This window comes from Benincasa hispida, chromosome 3 (assembly GCF_009727055.1).
Source record: "Benincasa hispida cultivar B227 chromosome 3, ASM972705v1, whole genome shotgun sequence".
Lineage (NCBI taxonomy): Eukaryota > Viridiplantae > Streptophyta > Magnoliopsida > Cucurbitales > Cucurbitaceae > Benincasa > Benincasa hispida.
This window is the reverse complement of record NC_052351.1, coordinates 2,112,608-2,138,127: the sequence shown is the minus strand read 5'-3', so window position 1 is coordinate 2,138,127 and position 25,520 is coordinate 2,112,608. Positions and strand designations below refer to the sequence as shown.

The following is a 25,520-nucleotide window of genomic DNA, read 5'->3' as shown; positions in this document are numbered from 1 at the left end:
AAACTCAGCATCACAAATAGTAGTAAATGTTGTTGTAGCAAATGAACTACTGAACAAAACATACATTGAGGATGAGAACATTCTTTATAGAATTTTGAAGCATCATGAAGACTAGCAAGAAAGTAAATATGGGTCAAGGTTGAATAACGGAAGTCAGAATAATGATGCTATCACTTCATTGCAAACGCAGGTGAGCACAATGACTAATTTATTACAGGCGATGACCATGACTAACACTAGTTCGAGAAGCGGGCAAGTGAATGCAATTGCTCAAATGACTAATGAAAGTTACATTCTTTGTGAAGAACCTCATTCTTTTGAGGTATGTCCATGCAACCCACAATCTGTCTACTTCATAAAAAATAACCCTTACTCCAACACCTACAATCCTTGTTGGTAAAATCATCCCAACTTATCATGGGGTGGTAATCAATAACTACAAGCCAATTCACACAATGCCTAAAGAGATGGACCACCTCAAAGACAAAGTGGGCACCAACAAACAGCTAGCTCATCTCAAGCATCAACCTCATATTCTTTAGAATACTTATTTAAAGAATACATACAAAAGAATGAAATAGCTCTCCAAAATCAAGCAATGCCAATTCATGATCTTGAAATTCAAATGGGTCAAATCGTAGGAGAATTGAAAAATAGGCCCCAAGGTTCACTCCCAAGTTCCACCGAAATTCCTTACAATGTGGGGAATTCAGTTAAAGGACAATGTCAAGTGGTGACATTAAGGAGTGGACATGTTGCAACAGAGACTGTGGAAGGAAAATCAAGAAGAAGTGCAAAAACATGTGTCTGATGAAAGCGTTTATATGGAGCAAACAAGTGAAGCTTAAGAAGAACCAAGAGTCGCAGCCTCTGCGTCAAAAGCATCAAATGAGGTACAATTACCTCCATTCCCACAGAGACTGAGAAAAAAGAATGATGAATGTCAGTTTCAATGCTTTCTTGGAATACTAAAATTACTGCACATCAATGTTCCTTTCATCGAGGCGATAAAACAAAAGCCAGCATATGCCAAGTTCTTGAAGGACATTATATCCAAAAAGAGGAAATTAGGTAATTATGAGACAGTAGCTTTGACACAATATTGCAACACTATTATTCCTCCAAAGATACGGGACCCAGGGAGTTTCACAATTCCTTGCTCTATTGGTGGAATTTACATTGGACATGCCTTATGCAATCAAGGAACAAGCATAAATCTCATGCAACTTTCAAATTCCAAACAGCTGGAAATTAGAGAACTTACGCCCACTACATTTACCCTTCAATTAGCAAATTGATCTCTGGTGCATCCGGAAAGAAAGCTCGAAGATGTGCTTGTCAAGGTGGATAAGTTCATTCTTTCTGCAGATTTCATTATATTAGATTATGAAGCAGATAAAGATATCCCCATCATTTTGGGACGACCATTCCTATCTATGGGAAGAATTCATATTGATGTACATAAGGAAAAAATTATGATGCACATCAAAGGCCAACAATTGAAATTTAATATCTTGAAGGCAATGAACTACCCCGATGAGATTGATGTGTACGAGGCAGTTGCGTTGGAAGATGAATGGCCCTGCAAGTTTAAGTTTGAATTTGATGAAGATATGGAATTGGAAGACAAAACCACTGCATCACTTGAATCATGCTATGCGGTGAGAGAAATACAAAAAAAAAAATTGAACCATTAAGTGTGAAAAAAAGGGAACCTGTGTTGGATTTATAGGCTTTGCCTACCTACTTTAAATATGCATTCCTTGAACAAGATGAGGCCCTACCAGTTATTATCTCAGCCTCACTCCCAAAAGAGAAAGAAGCAGCCTTGTTAAAAGTCTTAAAAAAGTATATCAAGGCAATAGGATGGACTCTTGTCGATATCAAAGGTATTACTCCATCTTATTGCATGCATAAGATAATACTTGAAGAAGGGAAAAGAGGATCCGTCGAACCTCAATGTATTGGGTTTTATCTCCTAAAACTCATGATTTGAAAAAAATAAACTTATTTTGTTAATCAATAAAGATGTTATTGAAGTTTAATTCAATAAATTAGTTATTGAATATATGAATTGCTCATTACGTTTTAGAAATAAATCCAATAAACTTAAGATCCATGGCTATTACATGAGTACTAAAACTTTATTTGAAGACATAAGAGTAGATCAGGTTTGAGTAAATAACCAAAATGATTAATAGTATACGAATAAGATTCGGTACCTTATTTTGGTAACATTATCGGATGCGCCCACTCTGTAGTTATTACAATCATTGTAAAGTGCTACAGACGAAGTGATCTTGATTCGTTCATGTGGTGACATGAGGAGTGGGGGTGTCCTATATAAAAAGTTTCCACAAGATCGGACCAAGAATAAGTCACTTTTACTTTATAACGCTATTTATTGTTTAAGATTGACAATTTCAAAGCGATGACCTAGGTAACTTAACCTTAATCCTGAGCTAACTCTGAACACCTTTTTATTTAGGATTATCCTTAAATTTGCATGGGTAAGGGTTGCCTCAATAGTACTGGCTCAATAAGCCTCCCATTTCAAGGGTAAAACGGGGTAGATAGCTGGGGACATAGGATGCAAGATGAAACTCACTCTTACCCACTTTTAGGGTTAGTATAGAGGTTGTTCCCTTATTTAAAATTGATTTTTATAGAAAAATTTTAAAGAATTTATTTATTGAATTTATTTTTAATTTGATTAAAAATAGAATTTAATTGAAAATTGGAAGAAAAAAAAACACTAAAAGTGGGATTTTTCCACTTTAAACACCTTACTCACTAATCCATTTAAATCCACTGAAATTTTTGAAGTATAAGCTATTGTGTGGTTATGCAATCTGATTGCATGGATTTCCTACTTAAAATACACAAAAATTTGAGCTGAATGGGTCATGCAAAAATTGCATTTTACTGGATTTCTTAGTTGAAGAAGGAATTCTTCAACTTCTATAAAAACAGTGTGTCTTCTCCAAAATTTCCTCTAATCTCAGTTTATTTTGAGTCCTACGACTCAATCTAAGGTCCTAGAGAATAGTAAGGAAGATCCTTTGGTAGACCACAAGCTTTTGGAGAAGTAATTGAAGATGATTTCGTGTATTGAAGAGAGTCTTCAAGGTATGTTGCTGAAACCCTCATTATATTTTATGAGCATGCTTAATTTGAAGCTAAAATCAATGAATTAAAGTGCTTAATGATCTTGTTTTCTTTCGCTGCATGTTTACTAAATCCAACAATCGGTATCATAACATGATTTAAGTACTCAAATCGTGTTAAATTTAGCTTGGTGGGTGTTTTTCATAAAATATGAAAATGGTGGACTGACATGGTTTTTCTCAAATTTGGCATTAAATTCTCTTCACTTATATTGTAATTCTTGTAATTGGCTCTTGTTTGATGGATCTTAATGTGTGCTTAAGTGTCCGTAATTTTATTAGAGTTAATAGAGTTGAATTTAAGTTGTAATTAGCATTGCAACGCTGCTCTTTGTTTTTAGCCCATATTTGAAGAACAACCCGTGACATTACAACCTGGGATGCAACATCGCGACATTGTTCATCCCAGCTTAGAAAGTGCATGTGAGCCCAAACCGACAATTCAAGTCAACCGATTTAGCCGGTTCAGGTCAAGGAGGCCTGCTTCAACCTTTTCCAAACCAGTTCAACCCATTTTGTTGCTTTGGAGGTTCGGTTTGGGTGATTCGGGTTCGATTTGGGTTGATTTGTGCGGTCCATAAATGTTTTGGAGCTGGTTTTGCTGATTATTGTAATAACTTAGGTCGTTTGCTTACTTTAAATACCAAAACTAATCCATATCAGTATGTGTTTAATTATTTATACATATGATGTATATTATAATTAAATAAATCTTATATGTGCATATAGTATGCAATGTAGATTTAAAATCCCACCATAGAAAGCAGGTTGCATGCATTGAAAGTATGTTATAAGGAGTTATAATATATAGTATGCATGTTTAGGGTTTCAAGTGTTTAATATAAGGTATTATATTAAATCACAAAATACTTGATCATTGTTGTGGATTCATGATAACTGATAGAAATACACGTTATTATAGCTCAAATAAGTAAAACAATGAGAGAATGCGATAGGAAAATAAGCAATATCATGTCCGAAAGCGCTAAATTGATAGGAATTGCGATCACAAGTGCTCATCACATAAAAGTGGTTAATTTACTTATGTTGTGTAGAAAATGCGATGGCGCAAGGGAAATTGCGTTCCAAAGGAACAAGGTGTCAGCGCGCTTGAAGATTGTGATCGCAAGTCATGCGATCGTATGCGATCGTGAGAAGCTTCTTAAAAAGGTGGCCGCATAAAGACTAGCATCAAGGTGACAACATAATAAATCATGATGGGACAGAAAGCTGATAACGATCAAATCCAAATTTAGTTGACAAGCCATTAAAGCCACACTGTAGCAAGTACACTCAACTTTCAGTGACCACTAATCGGCACATCAGAGCAGGGGAATTAATGACGCCCATCATTGCAATCATTAACAAGAAAGGCTGCTTCACCTTGAGCTTTATAAATACCGAACGCCACCAGTGTAAAAGGGGTTAACAAGTTAAGAAGTTAGAGAGTTAGTAGTCCGTTCACGCACATACTCGTACACTTAGAGGATAGAGAAAAGCAAAGAGACGAGGAAGCCAAGAGATCATTCCTGGACAAATTAAGAAACTGCCGGAAAACGTTACAAAGGAGAGAGGGCCAACACTTACGAGAGCAAGAATATACATTTGGAACAGAGTTGGAGTGAAAAAGAACAGTGTAAAAGGCCACGAGAAGTAAGGTATTGCTTACCGGGCTTCTTATCTCTCAAATCCATTTGATATTTTGTATTAAGTACTTTATTTACAGCAAATGGAAATCTCATTTCAATCTATGTTCAATCTCTTCATACTTCGCATGAGTAGCTAAATTTCTAAATGGGTTGAGAAGTGCTTAGCTAGCATGACTTAAGATTTACATTTTATGCGATCATCTTGTCTTATGTATGCGTCGTTCACCCTTTAAAGATACTTGAGAGTGAAGTTTAAAGATAGAATCTAGACTTGAAAGAGTCAGATTAGAATCTAGGCTTGAGAGAGTCAGATTAGAACTGCATAAACAAGAAATAGAAACTTAGACATAAGTTCTATTGCTATTAACACATCGCATGCACCCTAGAAATAGGAATGATTGTATGCGGTCACCTTGTTTTATGTGTACATTATTCATCATCGCATAGACAAGAATAGAGGCTTAGACATAACTCCTATAGACTTTATCGTATACACATCGCATGCGTCCTAGAAGTAGGAATTATGGCATTTTGCATTGAGAGATGACATGATATTATTTGTGTGTAGCATGATCGCATAACTTGTGCATAGTCTTAGGAAATGTTAGCTAAACCCCTTCTCAACCCCTTCATCACATACTCATTGTAACTCTATGCATTCATCAATTCTGCATTCAAACTCCGTCACATAGGAAAAACTATAATCAAAACACCATCCACTTCATTTTTTTTTACTACCGCAAGAGAATCAAAGTGACTGTCGCATATTTACTTAGTAGTCCCTGTGTTCGACCCTGGACTTACCAGGAAACCTAATAAGGCTTATACTTGGGTCTTGTTAGGAAAACTTGCATGATCACCGCATAACACACGTCACCGCAAAATCACATCACAATTTCTACACATCAATGCAAAGTATGTCTAAAATTTTATAAGTTGTTATAAAATTGGATTAGACATTTTAAATCCATAACAAAGATAAGATGCATGCTCATGTAGGTTAACAACTTATCTTAATAGTTAAAATAGGTTGTTATCTTGTAAAACTGTGGTTACAAACTCAACCGATATATAATCCTGTCTAAGGCTTGAGGTAAGTTGACGGTCTATAAAACACCTCCTATCGAGGATTATGGCCGAATAATTGAGCATTCTTAACCTGGTTTTATGAGCATATGTGAGTGGTATGAGGTTTTAAAACTAGTTTATCACCTAGACATCGTAGGTTAATTCCAAATATAATCGTTATACTTGGAAAATCACCTAGACTTAGGTTTTTTAATTAGCCAGAACATACCTAAGTAAAGATTTACCCAAAAACAAATAGAACACTTTAGTGGGAGATTAATAACATATAGGATATGTTGTTCTTAACTCTCACATGCCAAGAGTTCACACCGTGAGTGAAGGATCTCTTACCAAAGAGTTTCATGAGCGCGTTCGGATCGCTCCAATTTCACAGTGACTGAAATACAGCAATATACATTCAAACGTACAGTTATACAAACAAAAAGTAATTATGGGCATGCTATGAACAACAAAATATGAGTTGCCATATCAGTTGAAGACATTCTTCAAACTTCGGAACTCAATGCAGTGGAAACCTCCACGTGATTTACCAACACCCAATAGAAGCGTCGACTGCAGTAGCACGCCCAACCACAAGATCACGAACGCAACGGGATGACACCAACAGAAAAGAGCCCCGGGTATTCTCAGAGTGAGAACCCAAAGCATGGTCTTTGGTGAATTTGGTAGAGGAAGGAGGAAGACCAGATCATGTAGGCGATAAGCAAGTGGGAGGGAAAAAGACGCTATCGTATAGAAAAATGCTTATCGTTTAGGAGAAGCTACACGATCGTGTAGATTTTACTGAACGATTGTTTAGAAAAAGGTATACGATCGGTTAGCTAACACGACACACTATACGATCGTTTAGGGAAGCTATCCGATCATTTAGGACTTAGTGTGTGATCGTTTAGGTGCGAGGTGGACGATCGTTTAGGCGGAGAGTGACTATCATTTAGGCTCTCAAATACTTAAGCGATTGTTTACGATTTCACCAACGCGCGCTCCTCTATCTTTTCCGGATGATGATTCAAAATGAAATTATTTTCATTTTAATTCATTGGTTACAATAATCGATGCTGCCCACTATCCCACATCCGAACGTGAAAAATTGGCTTAATTATCATAAAATTAACCAATTAATTAATAATAAATATAATCATATTATATGTTTATCATATAGTTTGATATCACATATCTATTATAGTATTTTCTCCTCTACTTGATATAAATCATATTTATATCTAATTTCCTCCAAAATAATGTATCTCATACATTTAGCCAATTATATCATATATAATTAACCAGTTCAATTATATCGTATATATAATTCGAACTTCCTTTTATCAATTTGAACATTTCAAATTAACCAAAACACTGATTCTCGACTTTATCAAGCTACCCAGGGGACCTAATGGACCTGTGCTCAAAGCTCCAACGGTCCGTGAATAGTTGACTAAACTCTTTAGCCACGAGATCCACCATCCGTTAATTGTCAGGCATCCACTAAAGACCAACAGCTGAACTCTTCTTACCATAGATATATTTCTATATCCATCGAATATAACCAATCATGATTACGATGATCCTTCACAGATGCTCATAAGTACAGTTGGGTCAAATTACCGTTTTCCCTTATAGTTATATCTCACTCCTTAAGTACCACTGATTCCTCTAATGAACAATACAACATAGTCCAACTATGTGTGAACACATCTCGGGCCAAGAGAAGTGTGTTGCGCACATCGTTCAAGGCCCTGGAATCAGCCCTTAAGGGAGCTATCTATCTACTTACCATGCCTCAGAAAAAGAGTGAATTCCATCTTATGTAGCTGAGTCCCAGCTCCCAAATTAGATGAATCCCCAAAATTGTAGGTTTGAATCGGCGACCTGGCCACTCGCAACCTATACAAATCAAAGGACGCCCTCAAAGGCAGGAGTTCCCAACTCACTCAGGATTAAGGTCATGTTACCTATGGTCATCCTAGTGAAGTGAAGTCTCTGCCATGAACGGTGTTATATAACGAGACGTTAACACTTCGTGGTCAAGTCTTATACAAACTCATTGCATAAGACACCCCCACTTGCATGTCCCCAACACGAATGATCAGGATCAAACCATCTGTGATAGGTCATAACACTTGTGACCATTCCACAAAGCAGGTTACGTCTGTAGCGTTACCAGGATAAGGTTTCCCTCATATATTCATATACTACAGACCATTTTAGTTATCACTCAAGACATGATCCACTTATATGTCACCACATACATGTTTGAGTCACATACAGATAACCAGGAATTTTATGTTTATTGGTTTGTGGTAAAGCAAATAAAACAAGCAATTGAGTAAAATACAAGATGTGAAGTAAATATCATATATTACACAACACAAGCGTTGGTATAAACTGTTTACAAACTACAGAACACGAGACTTTAGGGCATCAACCTCAATAGTGAGATCTATACAACGCTTCGTGTCACCCTGAGAGTGACCTCCACTTGGAAAGTGTTTGCATGGGTCAATAGCAAGATGGATAGGGGAAGTAGTTCATAGTAAGTAGGTGAAGGATGTGTCTCAACATGTCCTGCAGTCTCTTCCATTATTTTGGACATTGAGATTCCTATTTTGCGCCTACATGTCAACTTTATGCAATCTACGCTAGTCATTTGCGGTGACTATCCCCTCGGGGTGTTGTAACATAAGATTCGGAATAACTTAAACTCCAGGAAATGGATAAGATTTCTTAGGTCGATTCCCAACCTTGACTCTCCAATTCGGTAGCATCATTGGGGCTGCTAACCTCTGAGATTTAAAAATTGAGGGTTACACTTACAGAATTACTAAGTGTTAGTAAGTTCTTGACCAAAAATGGTAACTAACTGACTATCGAAAGATGAGTTATTTTGGAGATAGTATTTAGTTAAGAATGTCTTTCTTTAGTGAAGGAGTATTTGACTACCCCTCAATAGCACTTATTATGACTCATTATAATATCGTTGCAAATAAAATAATGAAATTTAGATACATTATTACTATTCTAAAATATGATTGGATTTAAAACCAATTCACTAATAAAATTTGTTTATTTTTCAGAATGACTAGCTCATTAATTCAGTTGTTGGCTTCTGATAAACTTACTAGGGATAATTATGCTACATGGAAATTGAATCTAAATACGATACTGGTAATAGATGATTTAAGGTTCGTTTTAACTGAGGAATGTCCTTCAAACCCCGGCTCAAATGCAAACCGAATTGTTCGAAAAACATATGACAATTGGCTAAAAGAAAATGAAAAAACATGAGCCTATATTCTTGCCAGCATATCTAATGTCTTGGCTAAGAAATACAATCACGTGCATACCGCTAAAGAGATTATGAAATATCTGCGGGGGATGTTTGGACAACCATCCTTCTTCTTTAGACATGGTGCCATCAAATACGTTTACAATTTTCGTATGAAAGATGGGGCCTCTGTTAGAGAACATGTCCTGGACATGATGGTCCATTTCAATGTGGCAGAGGTAAACGAAGTTGTCATAGACAAGAAAGTTCAGGTCAGTTTTATTCTAAAGTCTCTTCCGAAGAGCTCTTACAATTCTGCACCAAAGCGATGATGAACAAAATAGAATACAACTTGAAACTCTTCTAAATGAGCTATAGAATTTTCAGTCCTTGAAACTCTTCTCAATGAGCTACAGACTTTTCAGTCCCTCTTGAAAACTAAGGGACAGGAAGCAAAGGTAAATTTTACCACTGTAGATAAAAGAGGATCGTCCTCTAAGATAAAGTCTGACTCTGCTTCTTCATCCAAGAATAAAAGTATTCCGGTGAAACAGAGTAAAAAGAAAAAGAAGGTTTTTACTGGCCAAAGCTGTAGATAAAGGAAAATGTTTCTACTACAATGAAGATGGGCACCGGAAGAGAAACAACCCAAAGTACCTTGCGGAAAAGATAGTGGAGAAAGAAAAACAAGGAAATTAGTTCTTGAAGATTGCTTGCAGAAAAAGAGATAATTCTCCAAGTGGGAGATCTTGAAGTTGTTATTAGAAGATAGACCTATGTACTTTTGTTAATGTAATGAAAGGTTTTGTATCTATCTTTTGTGAAGAGCAAGTTATATAGAAATATCCTTTTGTCATAAATGAAGTGTTCATTAACAAAAGAAGTATTTTAATTATTCTACTATAAAACAATTTCTATGTTAAAACCAACCAAAGTAAAGGTCGTTTTAAATATTTAGATATTTAAATAGCTGACAAAAGAACCCTTAAAACTTGAACATTCAAACCTATATGGTCCAACGAATGTCAAGGCACAAGGAGGGTATGAATATTTTATCAACTTTAGCAATAATTATTCAAAGTACAGTAATATATACCTAAAATCATAAGTTCAGAACACTTTAAAAGTTCGAGTATGAACCTTATTAGGTAAAACTTATTAGACATTTCAATCAGAACAAGGTGGAGAGTACAAAAAATTTGACATTTTCATGACTATTTGATAGAACTTAGAATCCAGTAACAACTCTCTACACCTAATGCCTCGGTAGAATGGTGCATCAGGAAGAAAAATAGAACCTTGTTAAACATGGTTCAATTGTTAGATAAACTTTTTGCTTAGTTACTTAAATTGTTTTGGGAATATGCAGTTATGATTGTTATATACTCTTTTGGACAACATTCCATAAAAGGAGATTCTGAAACTCCATATGAGATGTGGAGAGGTCATAACATCTATTTATGACCAGTAAAGGATGTTTACATATTTTAGAATTTGGGAAGGACCGACACATATGTTAGTGTTGAACCCTAAGGAATTAGAACATTGTTCAAACAGTATGCCTATCTGTAGATTACCCAAAAGCAATATACTTCATTAACCCAGAAGAAAATTAAGTATTTGTAATTGACAAATGTTGGTTTATGTAAAGCAGTACACATGAGAGATCATCAAATATTATATCAAGTTTCTATAATAGCAAAAAATATCAATAAGAGTTATTGATTATGTTGACCCTGAAACAAAAGTTGTTAAGACAGGTCAGTGGCATCTTATTCAAAGAGCTAAGAGTGCCTTGATGCAGTGGGAGTGTTGTGTGATAGTCTACCCATAACATGAGTTTAGTCGAAACTCAAGCCACTAATATTTGATATTAGTATCAAGAAGCAAAAGGTTATGGGTATAAGATGCCTTCTCCATTTATTGACAGTTGAGAAGCCTACTGTATACTAGTATGTTTACAGCAATCCTTTCAGCTAAAGTGTTCGAGGGTTACCTAGCGAGTCTAGGACTGCAGGTTATATAATATAGGCTAAGTGGGAGAAAAATCCATGGGTATATGATACCTAATGAAGGCAAACCATGGATATGTGATGCCCTGGATTATTGTATTTCTCTCTAAAAACTCAAAAACTCAACATTGTGTTTATATATATTTGTATATATGTAAATCCACTAGAGTTTTAGTCCAAATGGGAGTTTGTTGGGTTTTATGTCCTAAAATTTGTGGTTTGTAAACAATAAAATTATTCTATTAATCAATAAAGATGTTATTAAGGTTTGATTCAATAAATTAGTTATTGAATATATGAATTGCTTATTATATTTTAGAAATAAATCCAATAAACTTAAGATCCATGCTATTACATGAGTACTAGAACTTTATGTGGAGACATAAGAGTGGATATGGTTCAAGTAAATAGCCAAAATGATCTATAGTATACAAATGAGATTGGGTACCTTATTCTAGTAACATTATCCGATGCGGACCACTCTGTAATTGTTACTGTAACGACCCGACCCCCTAGGACTTAGGTTAGGTCGTTACTAAAATAAATGCATGCATAGAATTTAAAACGACGCCCATTTATGTTGAAATAAATGCTAATTAAACAAGAGAAGTTCAAAAGACATTTATTAAATGCAATTCTTAAAACAATAATAGGGTACCTATAATTCGTAAAGACTATTAAAAGTATATACAAGAAATAATCCTTAATAATAAGTTTAAAACAATAAAACTAAACATCAAGGGAAAAATAATGACTCTAAATGTCATGATGCGGAAGCGTAAAAACTAGTCCCAGTGGCACGATCACGAATTCCGCTGAGCCATCGCCGGTGCATCTCTACCCTTACCTGAAACATCAACATAGGAAAGAATGAGTATGAAATACTCAGTAAGTAACCCCACCACTGGGGTCAGGCTAGGCATCTATGTCCTCTAGATACCCGCCTATGGCATATAAATACATGTAACAAATAAGAGACTGAGTCCTATCCTATCGTAATTAAGTATGCCCAAAAACTGGTGAATTCCGAAGGAAACACAAAACTTGTGAATCCCGAAGGAAACACAAACTGGTGGAACCCAAAGGAAACACAAAACTGGTGAATCCTGAAGGAAACACAAAACTAGTGAATCCTAAAGGAAACACAAAACTGGTGAATTCTAAAGGAAACACAAACTGATGAGCATCTAACTAATCAATGAGGATATTCACACAGTCTTAACGTGCTAAGATTCAACATTGTACAGTTCTAAAACATACATAAAAATCCTTGATATCATGGCTTCATCACATACACATATTTATTAACAACATATTATACATCATCCATGCCTAACTTACATCATAAATCCACAACATGCAAGTATTCCTCAACACCAGCAGATCAGACATCGACATATGAAAACCCATACTATCACATACTAACGATCAAGTACTTAGGTGTGTATGTAAACAAATAAGAATTCATGCCAGAACATACTTTGATTCAAGTCATACTGTCAATCAATATGCTAACATTTACCATAACATACGCTTATCATGCTAGCATACAACTAAAGCCTGGCCCGTGGGCAGTTTCAGTAGTAAGATTACTTACCTCGAAATCAAATTCGGATTTTTAATCCAAGCTAATGATCTCCAACCAAAAACCCCTGAACTAAGTCCCCTAATACAGAACATAACACAAATTTTAAATTCTTGGAACCAAGATCCATACATACAAATTAAATTTTGGGATCACCAATGAACTTACCCAACGAAATTTGATCAACAACCACTCCAAAATCTCCTTCTAACAAAGTCTAATTCCAACGAACGAAAACTTAAAACCTTCAAAACATGAATTAAATGATTATTTAATCCAATAATCAATGGGTGTCAAAAAAATCGTTCAATAAATCCATCTCATAACATTGACCTTACTAAATCCAAGATCTGTTCAAAACCAAGAGTTGGGGCGGAAACTGGAGTTGAATGGCGGCCCCGTTATAGAAACTCGAGTAGCCCGTTGGACAGATCTATGGTGGCAGACCAGCAGCGCAGGGGTTTGTAGGGCTGGACGGAGGAGTGGCACGCGGCTGCGAACAGCGGCTCCTCCGATTTGGGCTCGAAGCAGCGACGGCGACTCGGATGAACGGATCCTCCGGCTGGGTGAGATTGGTGCGACTCCGAACGTTCTTCGGCTGGCGAGATCGATGTGACTCTGAATGGACGGACAGAGGAGGGTATGGGGGATTCACACAGCGCGTCTGTGGGGCTGACGAAGTTGGTGGCTGAGGCGGCGACGGAGCAATGGAAGTCGGGGAGTGAGGAGAGAGACGCGTGAAGGAAGATTGGGGGGAGGGGGGAGGGCTTTTTATTAAAAAAAAAAAAACTAATAATAAGAAAACTAATAATAATAATAATAATAAAATGAAAATAGTATAATTCTAATTAGATCCTTTCCTTAACCCACTTTATACTAATTTAATTCTTTACTTTTTTTCCAAAAATAATTAATTTCTGCCATAACTTTTCAAATTGAATAATTTTTTAATAAATTCCACTACAACACTTAAATCCTCGCATTTATACTTTAAATTCAGAATTCCAAACATGCCCTTCAACTAAGGACAATTACTGAAAAGGCAAAAGTTTTACATTATTAATAAATAAATAAAAAGGTGTGGGATGTTACAGTTACAATCGTTGTAAAGTGCTACAAACGAAGTGATCCTGATTCGTTCATGTGGTGATATGAGGAGTGTGGTCGTCCTATTTAAAGAGTTTGAATAAGATCAGGCCAAGAAATAAGTCACTCTTACTTTATAACGTTGTTTACTGTTTAAAGATTGACTATTTCAAAGCGATGAGGCAACTTAACCTTAATTTTGAGCTAACTATGAACTCCTGTTTATTCTGGATTTTTCTTAGATTTGCATAGGTGACGGTTGGTTCAACAGCACCGAGTCAATAAGCCTCCCATTATAGGGGTAAGACCAAGTAGATAGCTAAGGACATAGGATACAAGATGGAATTCACTTCTACTCACTTTTAAGGTTAGTAGAGAGGTTGTTCCCTTAAGTGCTGACTCTGGGTTTTGAACAAAAAAACCTCATCCTTTCAGTGGCCTGAGAGGAACTCGATTTGATGATTGGATCTGAAACCAATTGTTCATCTTGCACCTAATAGTGTTACCAGAATAAGGTACTTATAATTAAGTATAGAGCAATATTTTTAAAAAAATACAAAATGTAGTAGTTTTCTCTCATCTCCTAATTTATGTTTATCTTTATTTCTATTATATCCTTATGTGCAAATCACAACTACAAATCAATATCCACTTATATATATATATTATTTCACGTGATTTTTAATTCCAAGTCTTTATTTTATTTGTATGTGTTCGCTACTAAATTTTTTATATTTTGAAATTTTGGTTACCTCATTATTTGGTTCCTACCGATTATTGTGTTCTAAATTATTTGTTATCATTTTTATTATGTTTGTTCATATCATATTCAAATGAATGATAACCTAACAAATTCTTGTTATATTTTCATGTTTTCACAAGATTGTCTATTTTAGAATTGGTTTTGTATTTATCAATGATAACCTATTATGCTTGTCTCTCTGGTTGAAATTCTTAATTTTAATTTTGATTTTTTTTCCCTTGAAATTTGTCACAATGATTGAATCATTCTTCTCATTTTTTTTATCAAAACTTCTTGGCATTTTGATTTGGGTTCTAGACCATTGTTCTCGTTTAATGTGATTTTGTTCTTAATTGTCGATCATTCTAACTTATAATTATTGATAAAAGTTTATTAGTGATAATAGAAGCATATCACTTATATGTTTTTAGTGATATGCTTCTATAGTTAATAGATTTATTATGTAATAATAAAGGCGTGTTAGAGATAGCCACATATAGAATTCTATATAAAAATAGAAGTTTATTAGTGATTATCACTAATAGATTCCTATTATTACATAATAACACTAATAAATTATTCAAAAACCTCTTTATCATGCACTTTTTTTGTCCTTTATAATTGATCATTTTCTCTTCGTAACAATTTCTTTATCTTTTTTCTCTTCAGATTTTCACTACTATACCAGGGAAAGAAAGTAATGCTTTATACTTATCTACCAATGATAAACTTCTACCATTGATAAATTTTGTTATAGTGATAGAAGTCTATTACTGATATTAACTGATAGACTTTTATCTTTGTTTATCACTAACAGACTTCAATTGAACATTTTGGACATTTTTTGAGTTGGATGTAAATTCTTTTATATTATATTATATTTGATATTACTTTTGATCTGATAACTATATTTGTAACTTCTCCAGAAAATGAGTTTGGAGTAGCTTCTGAATTTTGATCCATTTTTAGGTCTCAAATCTCAGTCCATTCAATAGAAAATTTTAATACTTTGTGTTATCATCTTAAGAGCCTGTTCTTCTAATGAATTATTGAATCATTCTATACCAACTCCAACCATTAATCAATCTATCAAACGTTTTGACTCTTTAAGCCAGCCAATCAAAGATTTCATATAATATTATTGCAACTTTTCTTTCTTTCTTCTTCTTTTTCTTTCGTCTATTTTGAAGCACTCATATCATTATTATTATATATTCTGTTCTTTACAAAAAGAAAGAACAACCAAAAGCTTATTTCAGCAACAGGGAAAAAGGAAACTTCTGTTTTTGCGTGACGAAAACATTTATCTAGAACAATAATTATAAAATTAGCAAATAAGTTAAAAAAGAAAGAAAGAATTCAAAGTTAAAGAGCCGTGGAAAATCTGGGTCCATTGCATTTATTAGGCTATGAAATTGAGTCGGAAGTTGTTGGATTTTGTTATGAGAAAAGAATTTGGGATGCATCTTGGAATCAATGGTATTTTCATCCATCAAAATATTTAACTACTTATATATCGTGTTGTACGTATCTTTATACAAATCATCAAATTGTTCGATTATAATTTGCAAGTGATAAATTCTTCTTTCTTCTTTTTCGATATATATATTGTGTGTGATAAGAGTAAAATACATAAAGATTTGTACATCTTGCGATACATTCAAGTATTAGTCTTCCATTAATATGTCAATATTTCTATCAATATTTTTACATTTTCATGAGTTAGACATCGACATAAAGAGTGAACTAACATTTTTATTATATTCTAAAATAATGCTTCGAACATATAATAATAATAAGCAACAAATTGTCAATAACGTGAATATAATTTAGATAACAAACATGTTAACTTGTGTAAAAAGTGTAAAAAAAATATTTTCTAATTTAAATATATCCATCCCAATAACATTTCATTGATATTTTTCTCAATGTATTTATAAAATTAAGATCTCAATATATCTATCAACATTCTCATTTTAAGCCTTATTAGGACTACACTCATCCTTTTACCGCGAATTCCCACCTACTAAAGTTTACCATGTAGCAAATTCTTCATTTTTTTCTTAAATATTTTTACTTTGTTTATATAATATTTAGAATAAAAACAATAAAAGATAGAGTATTAAATTATCGTTAAATCGTTGTCGTAGCTTCGTAGGAGACGACAGTGAATCATAGTCATGCATTTGCATTGCATGGGTACGAAACGACTAGTACTGATAAAGAGACTCCAAGTTGATTATTTCAAAATCAAATATTATTCTTGGCATGCTTCCTTTGACTCAGTCAACGCCCTCCACTTTTTCAAAACGGTCAACTCATTTTACCTTTAGATATATATATATATACACACACATACAAACATATAAGCAAAAGCAGAAGCAGAAAAAGACTTAGAAGAAAGAAAATGGGAAACTCGAAGAAGACGGCGACGGCGGAAGTGAGGGTTGTGGTAATTGAGTACCACCATATTCAGACCGACGTTTCCAACTTCAAGTCCGTCGTTCAGAGTCTCACCGGAAAGCATTCCTCGGCAGTGGAGGGCGGTGGAGAGAGCTGCAAGAAGAGGCAGCGAGTAGTGGCCGAGAATAATGAGAGTATTATTAATATTGATTTTAATGACGGACGCCGATATGAAGAAAGTCGTAAGATGATTCCCACGACGTCGTTTAAGGACTTGGATCGGTTGCTTAGTCTCCACCTCCCTTCCATGGAGGATCTCAACTGGATTTGGACTGACTAAAGCCTTTTCCTTTTTTTCTTTTTTTCTTTTTTCTTTAATTTAATACTCTCATCTTACCATTTACATTTTTCTTTCTTATATCTACTTAATTATACATCATTTTTCTTTTCCCAATATCCATGTAATATTCTTCATTTTTTTATTGGGAATTTTAATTAGAAGTATTTTTCTTTTGGCATATATTATTGTTATTGTTGTTTTTTTTTTCTTTTTTGGATATGGATGACCATTTTCACACTGCTCAAATGCTATGTTGCTTACTTTCTTATAACCTTTTATTTGTGCCTGTCATGAGTGAAATTATGGAATATTCAATTATCGTTATTCCCTTGAATTTTCTTTAATTTTCTTTCTCTTTTTTTAAATCGTTGATGTAATTTTCCTTCTTCTTTCTTCTTTTTTTTTTCTTCCTGAATTCTCATTACTCATAACTTGTTACTCAATACTTGCTCTCACTACTCACAAAATATTAAAAAAAAAACAAAAACAAAAACAAAAACAAAAAAACAAAACAAAAAAAATTAATGACTAACAAGAGTGAGAGTTGAATAATAATATGCATATAGTAGAATAGCGTAATTCCGTAATTTTACTTGGACAAAAGATTATAAAACTTAAGTTTTGTATGTCATTTTTCATTTGAGCATGTTCAAATGAGTTATTGTATAATTAAGTCAAAATTAAAGTTCTTTTGGGTTTTTTTACTTCTTCAGCTAAAAATTTCGTATCTACCAAAAAATATTTACTGTATACAACTATGATAAAATGAAATTTGTAGAAATTTGTGATTGAGAATGCAAGGACAGAAATTGATTAATTTGGTTGATAACCAAATTTAATTTTGAAATACAAAACCGAGATGTCATTAATGTATTTCACTTTCAAACGTCAGTACGTGAAGAAATTAAAAAAAGAAGGAAACAAACAAATAGTGAACCCAAAATAATAATAATAATAATAATAATAATAATAAGCATACAGTTTTCAACCTTTCTCGAAAATAATGTTATTTATATATCATTCAATTTAATTTTTGAACTATTCCTTTTGTTTTTGAAGTACTTGTCCCAATTTCAGTATAACAATAATGTCAGGGAAAAAGATATTACACAAGGAATTCTGGCCCGTTTGTTTAGAGATTTTTTCATGTGACTTCAGAGAGATATTGTTATATATTTCATAAAATTTCAGTTTTTAAAATTCAGAATATTATCATTCAGAAAACTTCAGATACAATTTTTAATACCTTGAAGAAAATGAATGATTTTTTTGTCGGGAGATGATCAATAAAAATTTAGGTTAATTAATTAATAAATTAATATCAATTATTTGTTATTATCAATTTTAATTAATTATTAAATATAGATATATTAATTAGACTGAATGAATTTCAATTAATATTTTTACCATTAATATTTTATGCAATCTTAACTATTTAATATAAATTATTATTATTATGGTTGTTATCAATATTCTAATTAATTTATAATAATTTAATTGTTTTTAATAATTAATTTTAATTAATTAATTAGGTTTAATAAGGGTTTAATATAAAAGTATTCATTTATTTTTATTTTTATTTTTATTGATTAAATAATGCAAATTTATTTGACGACTACAATAATTGATCTTGTATTTAATTAAGTAATTATTTCATTTTGATTTTTATATATAAAATTGGTAAATTGAATACATAAATTTAACTTTTAAACATTAATCATCATGCATATCTAAACATATGTTAATTATTCTAAATATTTAAAATTCAGACATTCAAATCCCAAATATTTAATATTTATGTATATGAAACAATATTAACAATCCAAATATGTCCTTAATAATAAACGTTTATTATTATTTTTTCTAAGTCAATCTAAACAAATCATCAAATGTAATCTCCACACTAATTGAATCAAAGGAAACATAGTTTAGTTAAAAATAACAATAATAAATAGTTCACCTTATAATTTATTGACATTCTCGCTGTCTACTTTAACTAAATTAACTTGGCCCGAAAACAAAATCTCATCACATGAAAAATGAATTTTCATGACACAGAGAGACAAATTAAATTAAAGAGAGAAAAAAATGTGTTGTAAAAGTAGAAAAGATACATTTCTTTTATATAAAAAAGTGTATTTTGAAAATTTATGACAATTTTTGCTTAATTGTGACTGTGCTTAATAGTTAAATGAAAATAATTAATTCTAAAAAGAAAAAAATGATAATAAAATTCAAAAACAAAAACTTATTATCTATGTTATGATTAAATGTAACATTATTAATGTTTTGGGACATTCGCACAATGTAAAATATAAATATTTAGGCTTTGTTTGATAATCATTTTGTTTTTTGTTTTTACTTTTAAAAATTAAGTCTATATCATCCACATTTCTTAGTATGATTTGCTTATTTCTTAGGTACAATGGTTGAATTCTTAGCCAAATTTCAAAAAACAAAGACAACTTTTTGAAAACTATTTTTCAGTTCTCAAACTTTGACTTGGTTTTTTAAACCAGGAAGTAGTCTCCATAGTCTTAATTTTCAAAAAGAAAAATAAAAAACAAAATGGTTATCAAAAGAAGCCTTAGTTTTTCATGGATTTTAATATATTCATAGTTGAACTAAACTTATTTTATCGAATGTCAACTAGTTTCACATTTGTTATGTTGTGAATATGATTTTTGATTAATATTGGGGGCCATTGACCGAAGAGATTGATATATGTCATTTATTTATTTACTTAGATTTCATTTGGTAATCATTTTGTTTTTTATTTTTATTTTTTAAAATTAAGTCTATGAATACTACTTTTGTCTTCAAATTTCTTCCTTTGTTATTTACTTTTCATCAAAGGTCTAAAAAATAAAGCCAAATTTTGAGAACTAATAAAAATAGCTTTCAAAAAGTTATCTTTGTTTTTTGGAATTTGACTAAGAATTCAACAATTATATTTAAAAAATATATAAATCAGTGTAAGAAATGTAGATGAAATAGGTTTAATTTTCAAAAACAAGAAAAAAAATTAATGGTTAACAAATGATATCGTATTTATTATTATTATTATTATTATTATTATTATTATTATTTCTTTTGCAAGGGGAGGTCAGTATGCTTTAACCGGTTTTTGAGCCCAGTATATTTTAACTGGTTAATGCATAATATAAAAGATATAGACTTGGTTAAAAAAATATTTTTGGTACCTAAACTTTCATAAAAGTAATTAGTCTTTGAACTTTAGTTTATACCAATTTAGTTTTTATATTTTAATTTTGCAATAACTTAATCTCTAAAACTTTAATATGTAACAATTTAGTCAATAATATAGAAATTGAAGGTTATTATTTTTAATTTTGTAATGTAAACTTAGTATTTTATAAAAATATTAAGTCTCTAAATAGTTTATTGGTTTATTTATGTAAAAATCTCATTAGATTTTAACATTAGTTTTTACAGACTAAATTGTTATAAAATTTAAAGATAAAGATTAAATTCTTATATATTAAAATTTAAGAACTAATTCAATACAAAATTTAAAATATAAAAGACTAAATTGTTGGAGTCAAGCATTAAATTGTTTTTTTTAATGAAAGTTGAAGGACGAAATTTTAGAGGGAGATCTGTCATATCAAAAATTAAATAAAAACCAATATTAGTGGCGCGTGGTCATAAAATATTCGAAGTTATAAATGCAAGCGAAACGATATAACGTGTCGTCAGTGTCAATGCCACGTTTCTTTTTCCTTATTATTTGAAAATAAATGGAAATGGAAATCCAAATAATAAAATAAAAGGACAATAATTTTACACGTCATCACTGCTTATTTACCTGCCGACGCCTACGGACTACAGTGGATTGTGGATCCATTCCATCGTAAGGCCCAACTACGGCCCATTTCAAAAATGTTAAAACTTATAGTTTCGATTTGTCGAGTCGTCAAAAATATTAAATTTAGAGCTTCTCTTTCGATTTGATGAGTCCTGTTTGAATTTGTCAAAAAATTAACCACACAATTAGTTATTTAATATTTCATTTTCATTTGGAGCATCACACATTCTAATTTGAAGGGTTTTCATTTCCTCCCTTTCTTTATTTTAATCTTGAGTTGAATAGAGATGGACAACAAGTATCTAAGACTTAGGTACATAATACACATTATACATATTTTCAAAAGACACTTTATACATATTTTCAAGTAAACAAGAAATGGAGATTAAGTTTTTTTCATCTTTGGTACATAATACACATTTCTTAACAAGATAAAAGAATCTCTAAAAAAAACTTGACATCTCTCATTACTTTGCTAAAATGACTTCTCTTCTCTCCCCCCCCCCCCCCCCCCCCCCCCCCCGAAAGTCTTTCATACTCTGAGAGTTGTTTCCAAGAATACATGGTTAGCGGCTTCTAAATCTAATATCCAGTTTAAGTGAGAATTTTCCACTAAACATGTTTAAAAAACAAGTAAATCTAATTTACCTTGGTTTGCCTTATCCGCTTTCTTCTCAACTAAATACTTTGGGCAGTTCCATTTCCAGTACTCGTCTTCTCCACAATGGAAACATTTTCTTTTGTGAGCCTTGTTTTTCTTTACAGTGGGTTGTTTATTCTCTTTACCCATTTTCTTCATCTGCACACTTTTATCTTTAGATGAAGACGAAACAGACTTCTTTTTGTCAGTGGGTTTCGTTCCTGACGAAGAACCTTTTAGAAATTTCTTTTGATGTGAAACAACATTTGCTTCACTCTCTTTTAATTTCATCATAGACTAATAAATCTGTAGTTTGTTCAGTAAAGTAGTCAAGTTGTAAGTTATCTTATTCATAACGGCATTCATACGAAAAGTTAGGTAGCTCTTCAGAAGAGACTCTAATATCATACTAGTTTCATCTATAATAGCCCCGTGAGCTTCAGCGACATTAAAATGAACCATCATGTCTAGGATATGTTCCCAGACATTGGTTCCATCTTTCATTCTCGAGTTATAAACATATTTTATAGCCTCATGACGAATAGAAGATGAAGGTTACCTGAACATATCCTGTAATGACGCCATAATTTCACGGGCTATGGGCATAGGATCATGTTTCTTGTTGAGCACATCAGATATGCTCGCTAAGATATAGGCCCTAGCCTTTTCCTTCGCCCACACACCTATCATACACATCCCGGACACTTCGATTTGCCGTTGAACTGGGAGTAGGAAAACATTCCTTCGTTAATACAAACTTCAAATCATCAACTACTAACATCGTATTTAAATTTGATTTCCAGTTGGAATAACCCTCTCCGTTAAACTTGTCAGAAGCTAGAAGTTATATGATTGAGTTTGACATGCTGAAAAATAAACAAATTCTATTATTAAAATGAATCTAAATCCAATTTTTTAGCAAAAACTTAATAAAGTACCCATAAATCTTTATTTATTTGCAACGATACTAAAGTGATTTAGAATAAGTGCTACCTGAGGCAGTTAAAGATTCCTTCACTAAAGCAAGACATTTTTTACTAATACTGTCTCCAGAATAACTCATATTCCGATAGTTATTTAACTACCATTTTTCGGTCAGGAACTTTCTAACACTTAGTAATTCTGTAAGTGTGACCCATAATTTTCAGATCCTATAGAATGGTATGAACATGCCCTCGAATTGGAAGACAATGTGCAAGACGGAACTATAAGATCCTATTCATTTCTGATGCTTGGGTTGTTCTGAATCCTATATTACAACCTTCCGAAGGGATCGTTGCTGTTAACGACTAGTTAGTGCCACCTAAAAACGAAAGCAAGCGCAACATAGGAATCTCACGATTCAAACTAATGGAGGAGACCGTAGGATATATTGACACATTTCCTTCACCCACTTACTATGAATTACTTCCCTCATTCAACTTGTATTGACCCATGCAAACACTTTACGAATGGAGCAGTCGAGGTAAAATCGACATGAAGCCGAGCATTTATCTCACAGTGTGAACTCTTGAGGACGTGAGAGCTAAAAACGATATATCATATATATTGTTAATCTCCTACTAAAGTGTTCTAAAAAGTTTGGGTATTCTTTAACTTGGGTTTGTTACGACTAAATTTTAACAACCTAAGTTTATGTGTTTATCATCCAAGTATAACGTTTATATTTGGATTTAACCTACGATGTCTAGGTTAAAACTAGCTTTATACCTCACACCGCTCACGATGCTCATAAAACTGGTTATCAATTCTCGTTATTTCAGTCATAATCCCGAGGTAGGAGGTGTTATGTAAATCGTTAACTTAAGTACCCCTAGCCTTAGACAGGATTGTGAACTGATTAAGTTTGTTACCAAATTTTATAAGATAACGACATATTTTAACTATTAAAATAAGTTGTTAACCTAAGTGAGCATGCCTTTTTATCTTTGTTATGGATTTTAATGTCTAAATCATTTTTATAATAAATTACAAAAATAGACATGATAAACATCCACAACATACATCAAAGGCATTCAACTTTTAATATAACCTTTACATTAAAACTATTAAAACCCTATACATGCATACTATATACTATAATAATTTTATAACATACTTCAATGCATGTAACATGCTTCCTGTGGTAGAATTTTTAATTCTACATGGCATACTTTATGCATATACAAAAATATCTAATTATAACATATATCAAATGCATAACTAATTAAACATAAAACTGATATGGTTTTTAGTTTTGGCATTCTAAAGCAAATAAAAGCCTAACTATTACATAAAACAGCAAAACCAGCTTCAAAACTTCTGGACCGCTCGAACCGCCTTAAACCATACAAAACTCATCGAGTATCAGCAAGCAATCAGCATCAAGTATGCTAGTATGCATCGGGTATGACATTGAGCATCATCGCACATCAAATATTTCACAAAAATACCATCGAGTAGACGACATCGACAATCAAGTAAGGCATCTAATTGCTGGATGGTAGCAGCATACAGCGGAAGTGACGAGGATCGATAAGCACTCTAATTGATTAATTTTGGTACAAATGAAAGCATGCTCAAGCAGAATTTAATGGGTTTCAAGATATACCTTTGAAAAAGTTTTGAAATCTTGATTTTCAGCTGCTAATTCCTCCAAATATTTATGCAGACCACCACAAGATCTTCTTTACTATTCTCTTGGTACTCTAGATTGAGTTGTGGGACTCAAAATAAGCTGAAATCAAAGGGGACTTGGAGAATGCTCACAGCAGCAACCCAAAGGAAGAACACCTTCTTCACATGAATCTTCAGTTAAAATTCTATTGGTTGCATCGCTCCAAAATCACTTCAATCTCTTAAATATATTGCAGACCATTATGCAAAGGGATTTGCTGGATGAGATGCAGCTCATGCTTGGAGTAAATGAAGCTTGAAGATGGTGGGTTGTTTGTAAGCTACTTGAAGATGAAGTTTGAGAAATCCTATTTTTTTCTTTTGTGTATTTTCTATTTTCATAATCCAAAATTGATTTTAAAATCACATTTGATTTCTAAAATCAAAATTTATTAATTTTACAAATCAATTTTTTAATAAATAATTATTTAAATAATTTAAATAATTCTAATTAATTTAATATCCAATATTAAATTAATTTTACATAACTCCATCTTCATATATTTAAATCATATTTAAATATATATTCTCCAATCCCGTTTGATTTTAATTTGAATGTTTCAAATTAACTTATCACTCTACTCTAGAGCTAATCCAATTTCGAGCTAGTAGGGGGACCTCGTGGACCTACAGATCATGGCTCCAACAATCCGAGATTAATCGGCTAAACTCATTAGACCGATCTAACCCCCATTTATTAACTAATGGGTCACTCCACTAAAGCTCATAGTTGAACTCCCCTCACGGTAGATATATTATGTCCATTTGATATAACCATGATTAGTAAGTCAACCCATCACAGGTTGTTCGTAATAACGGTTGGGTCAAAAAAACATATTTTATCCCAAAAATTACCTTTTGTTCCTTAAGTCCCCACCGATCCCCTAATGAACAATTGTTGTATCCAATCAACAAAAATGAATCCCTCTTAGGCCAATGAGAGAGCGGGACCCCTTGTTCAAGATCCAGAATCAACACTTAAGAGAACAACCTCTCTACTATCCATAAAAGCGGGTAGAAGTGAATTCCGTCTTGCACCCTATGTCCCCAGCTATCTA

At 32.7% G+C, this 25,520-nt stretch overlaps 1 protein-coding gene across 1 annotated transcript; it reads left to right on the top strand.

The window, feature by feature from the left end:
- Positions 1–17,002: 17,002 nt before the first annotated feature.
- LOC120073036 (VQ motif-containing protein 10-like) lies at positions 17,003–17,338 on the top strand. The gene has a single exon (XM_039025609.1). The coding sequence runs from the start codon at positions 17,003–17,005 to the stop codon at positions 17,336–17,338; it is 336 nt and encodes a 111-aa protein (XP_038881537.1).
- Positions 17,339–25,520: the final 8,182 nt, after the last annotated feature.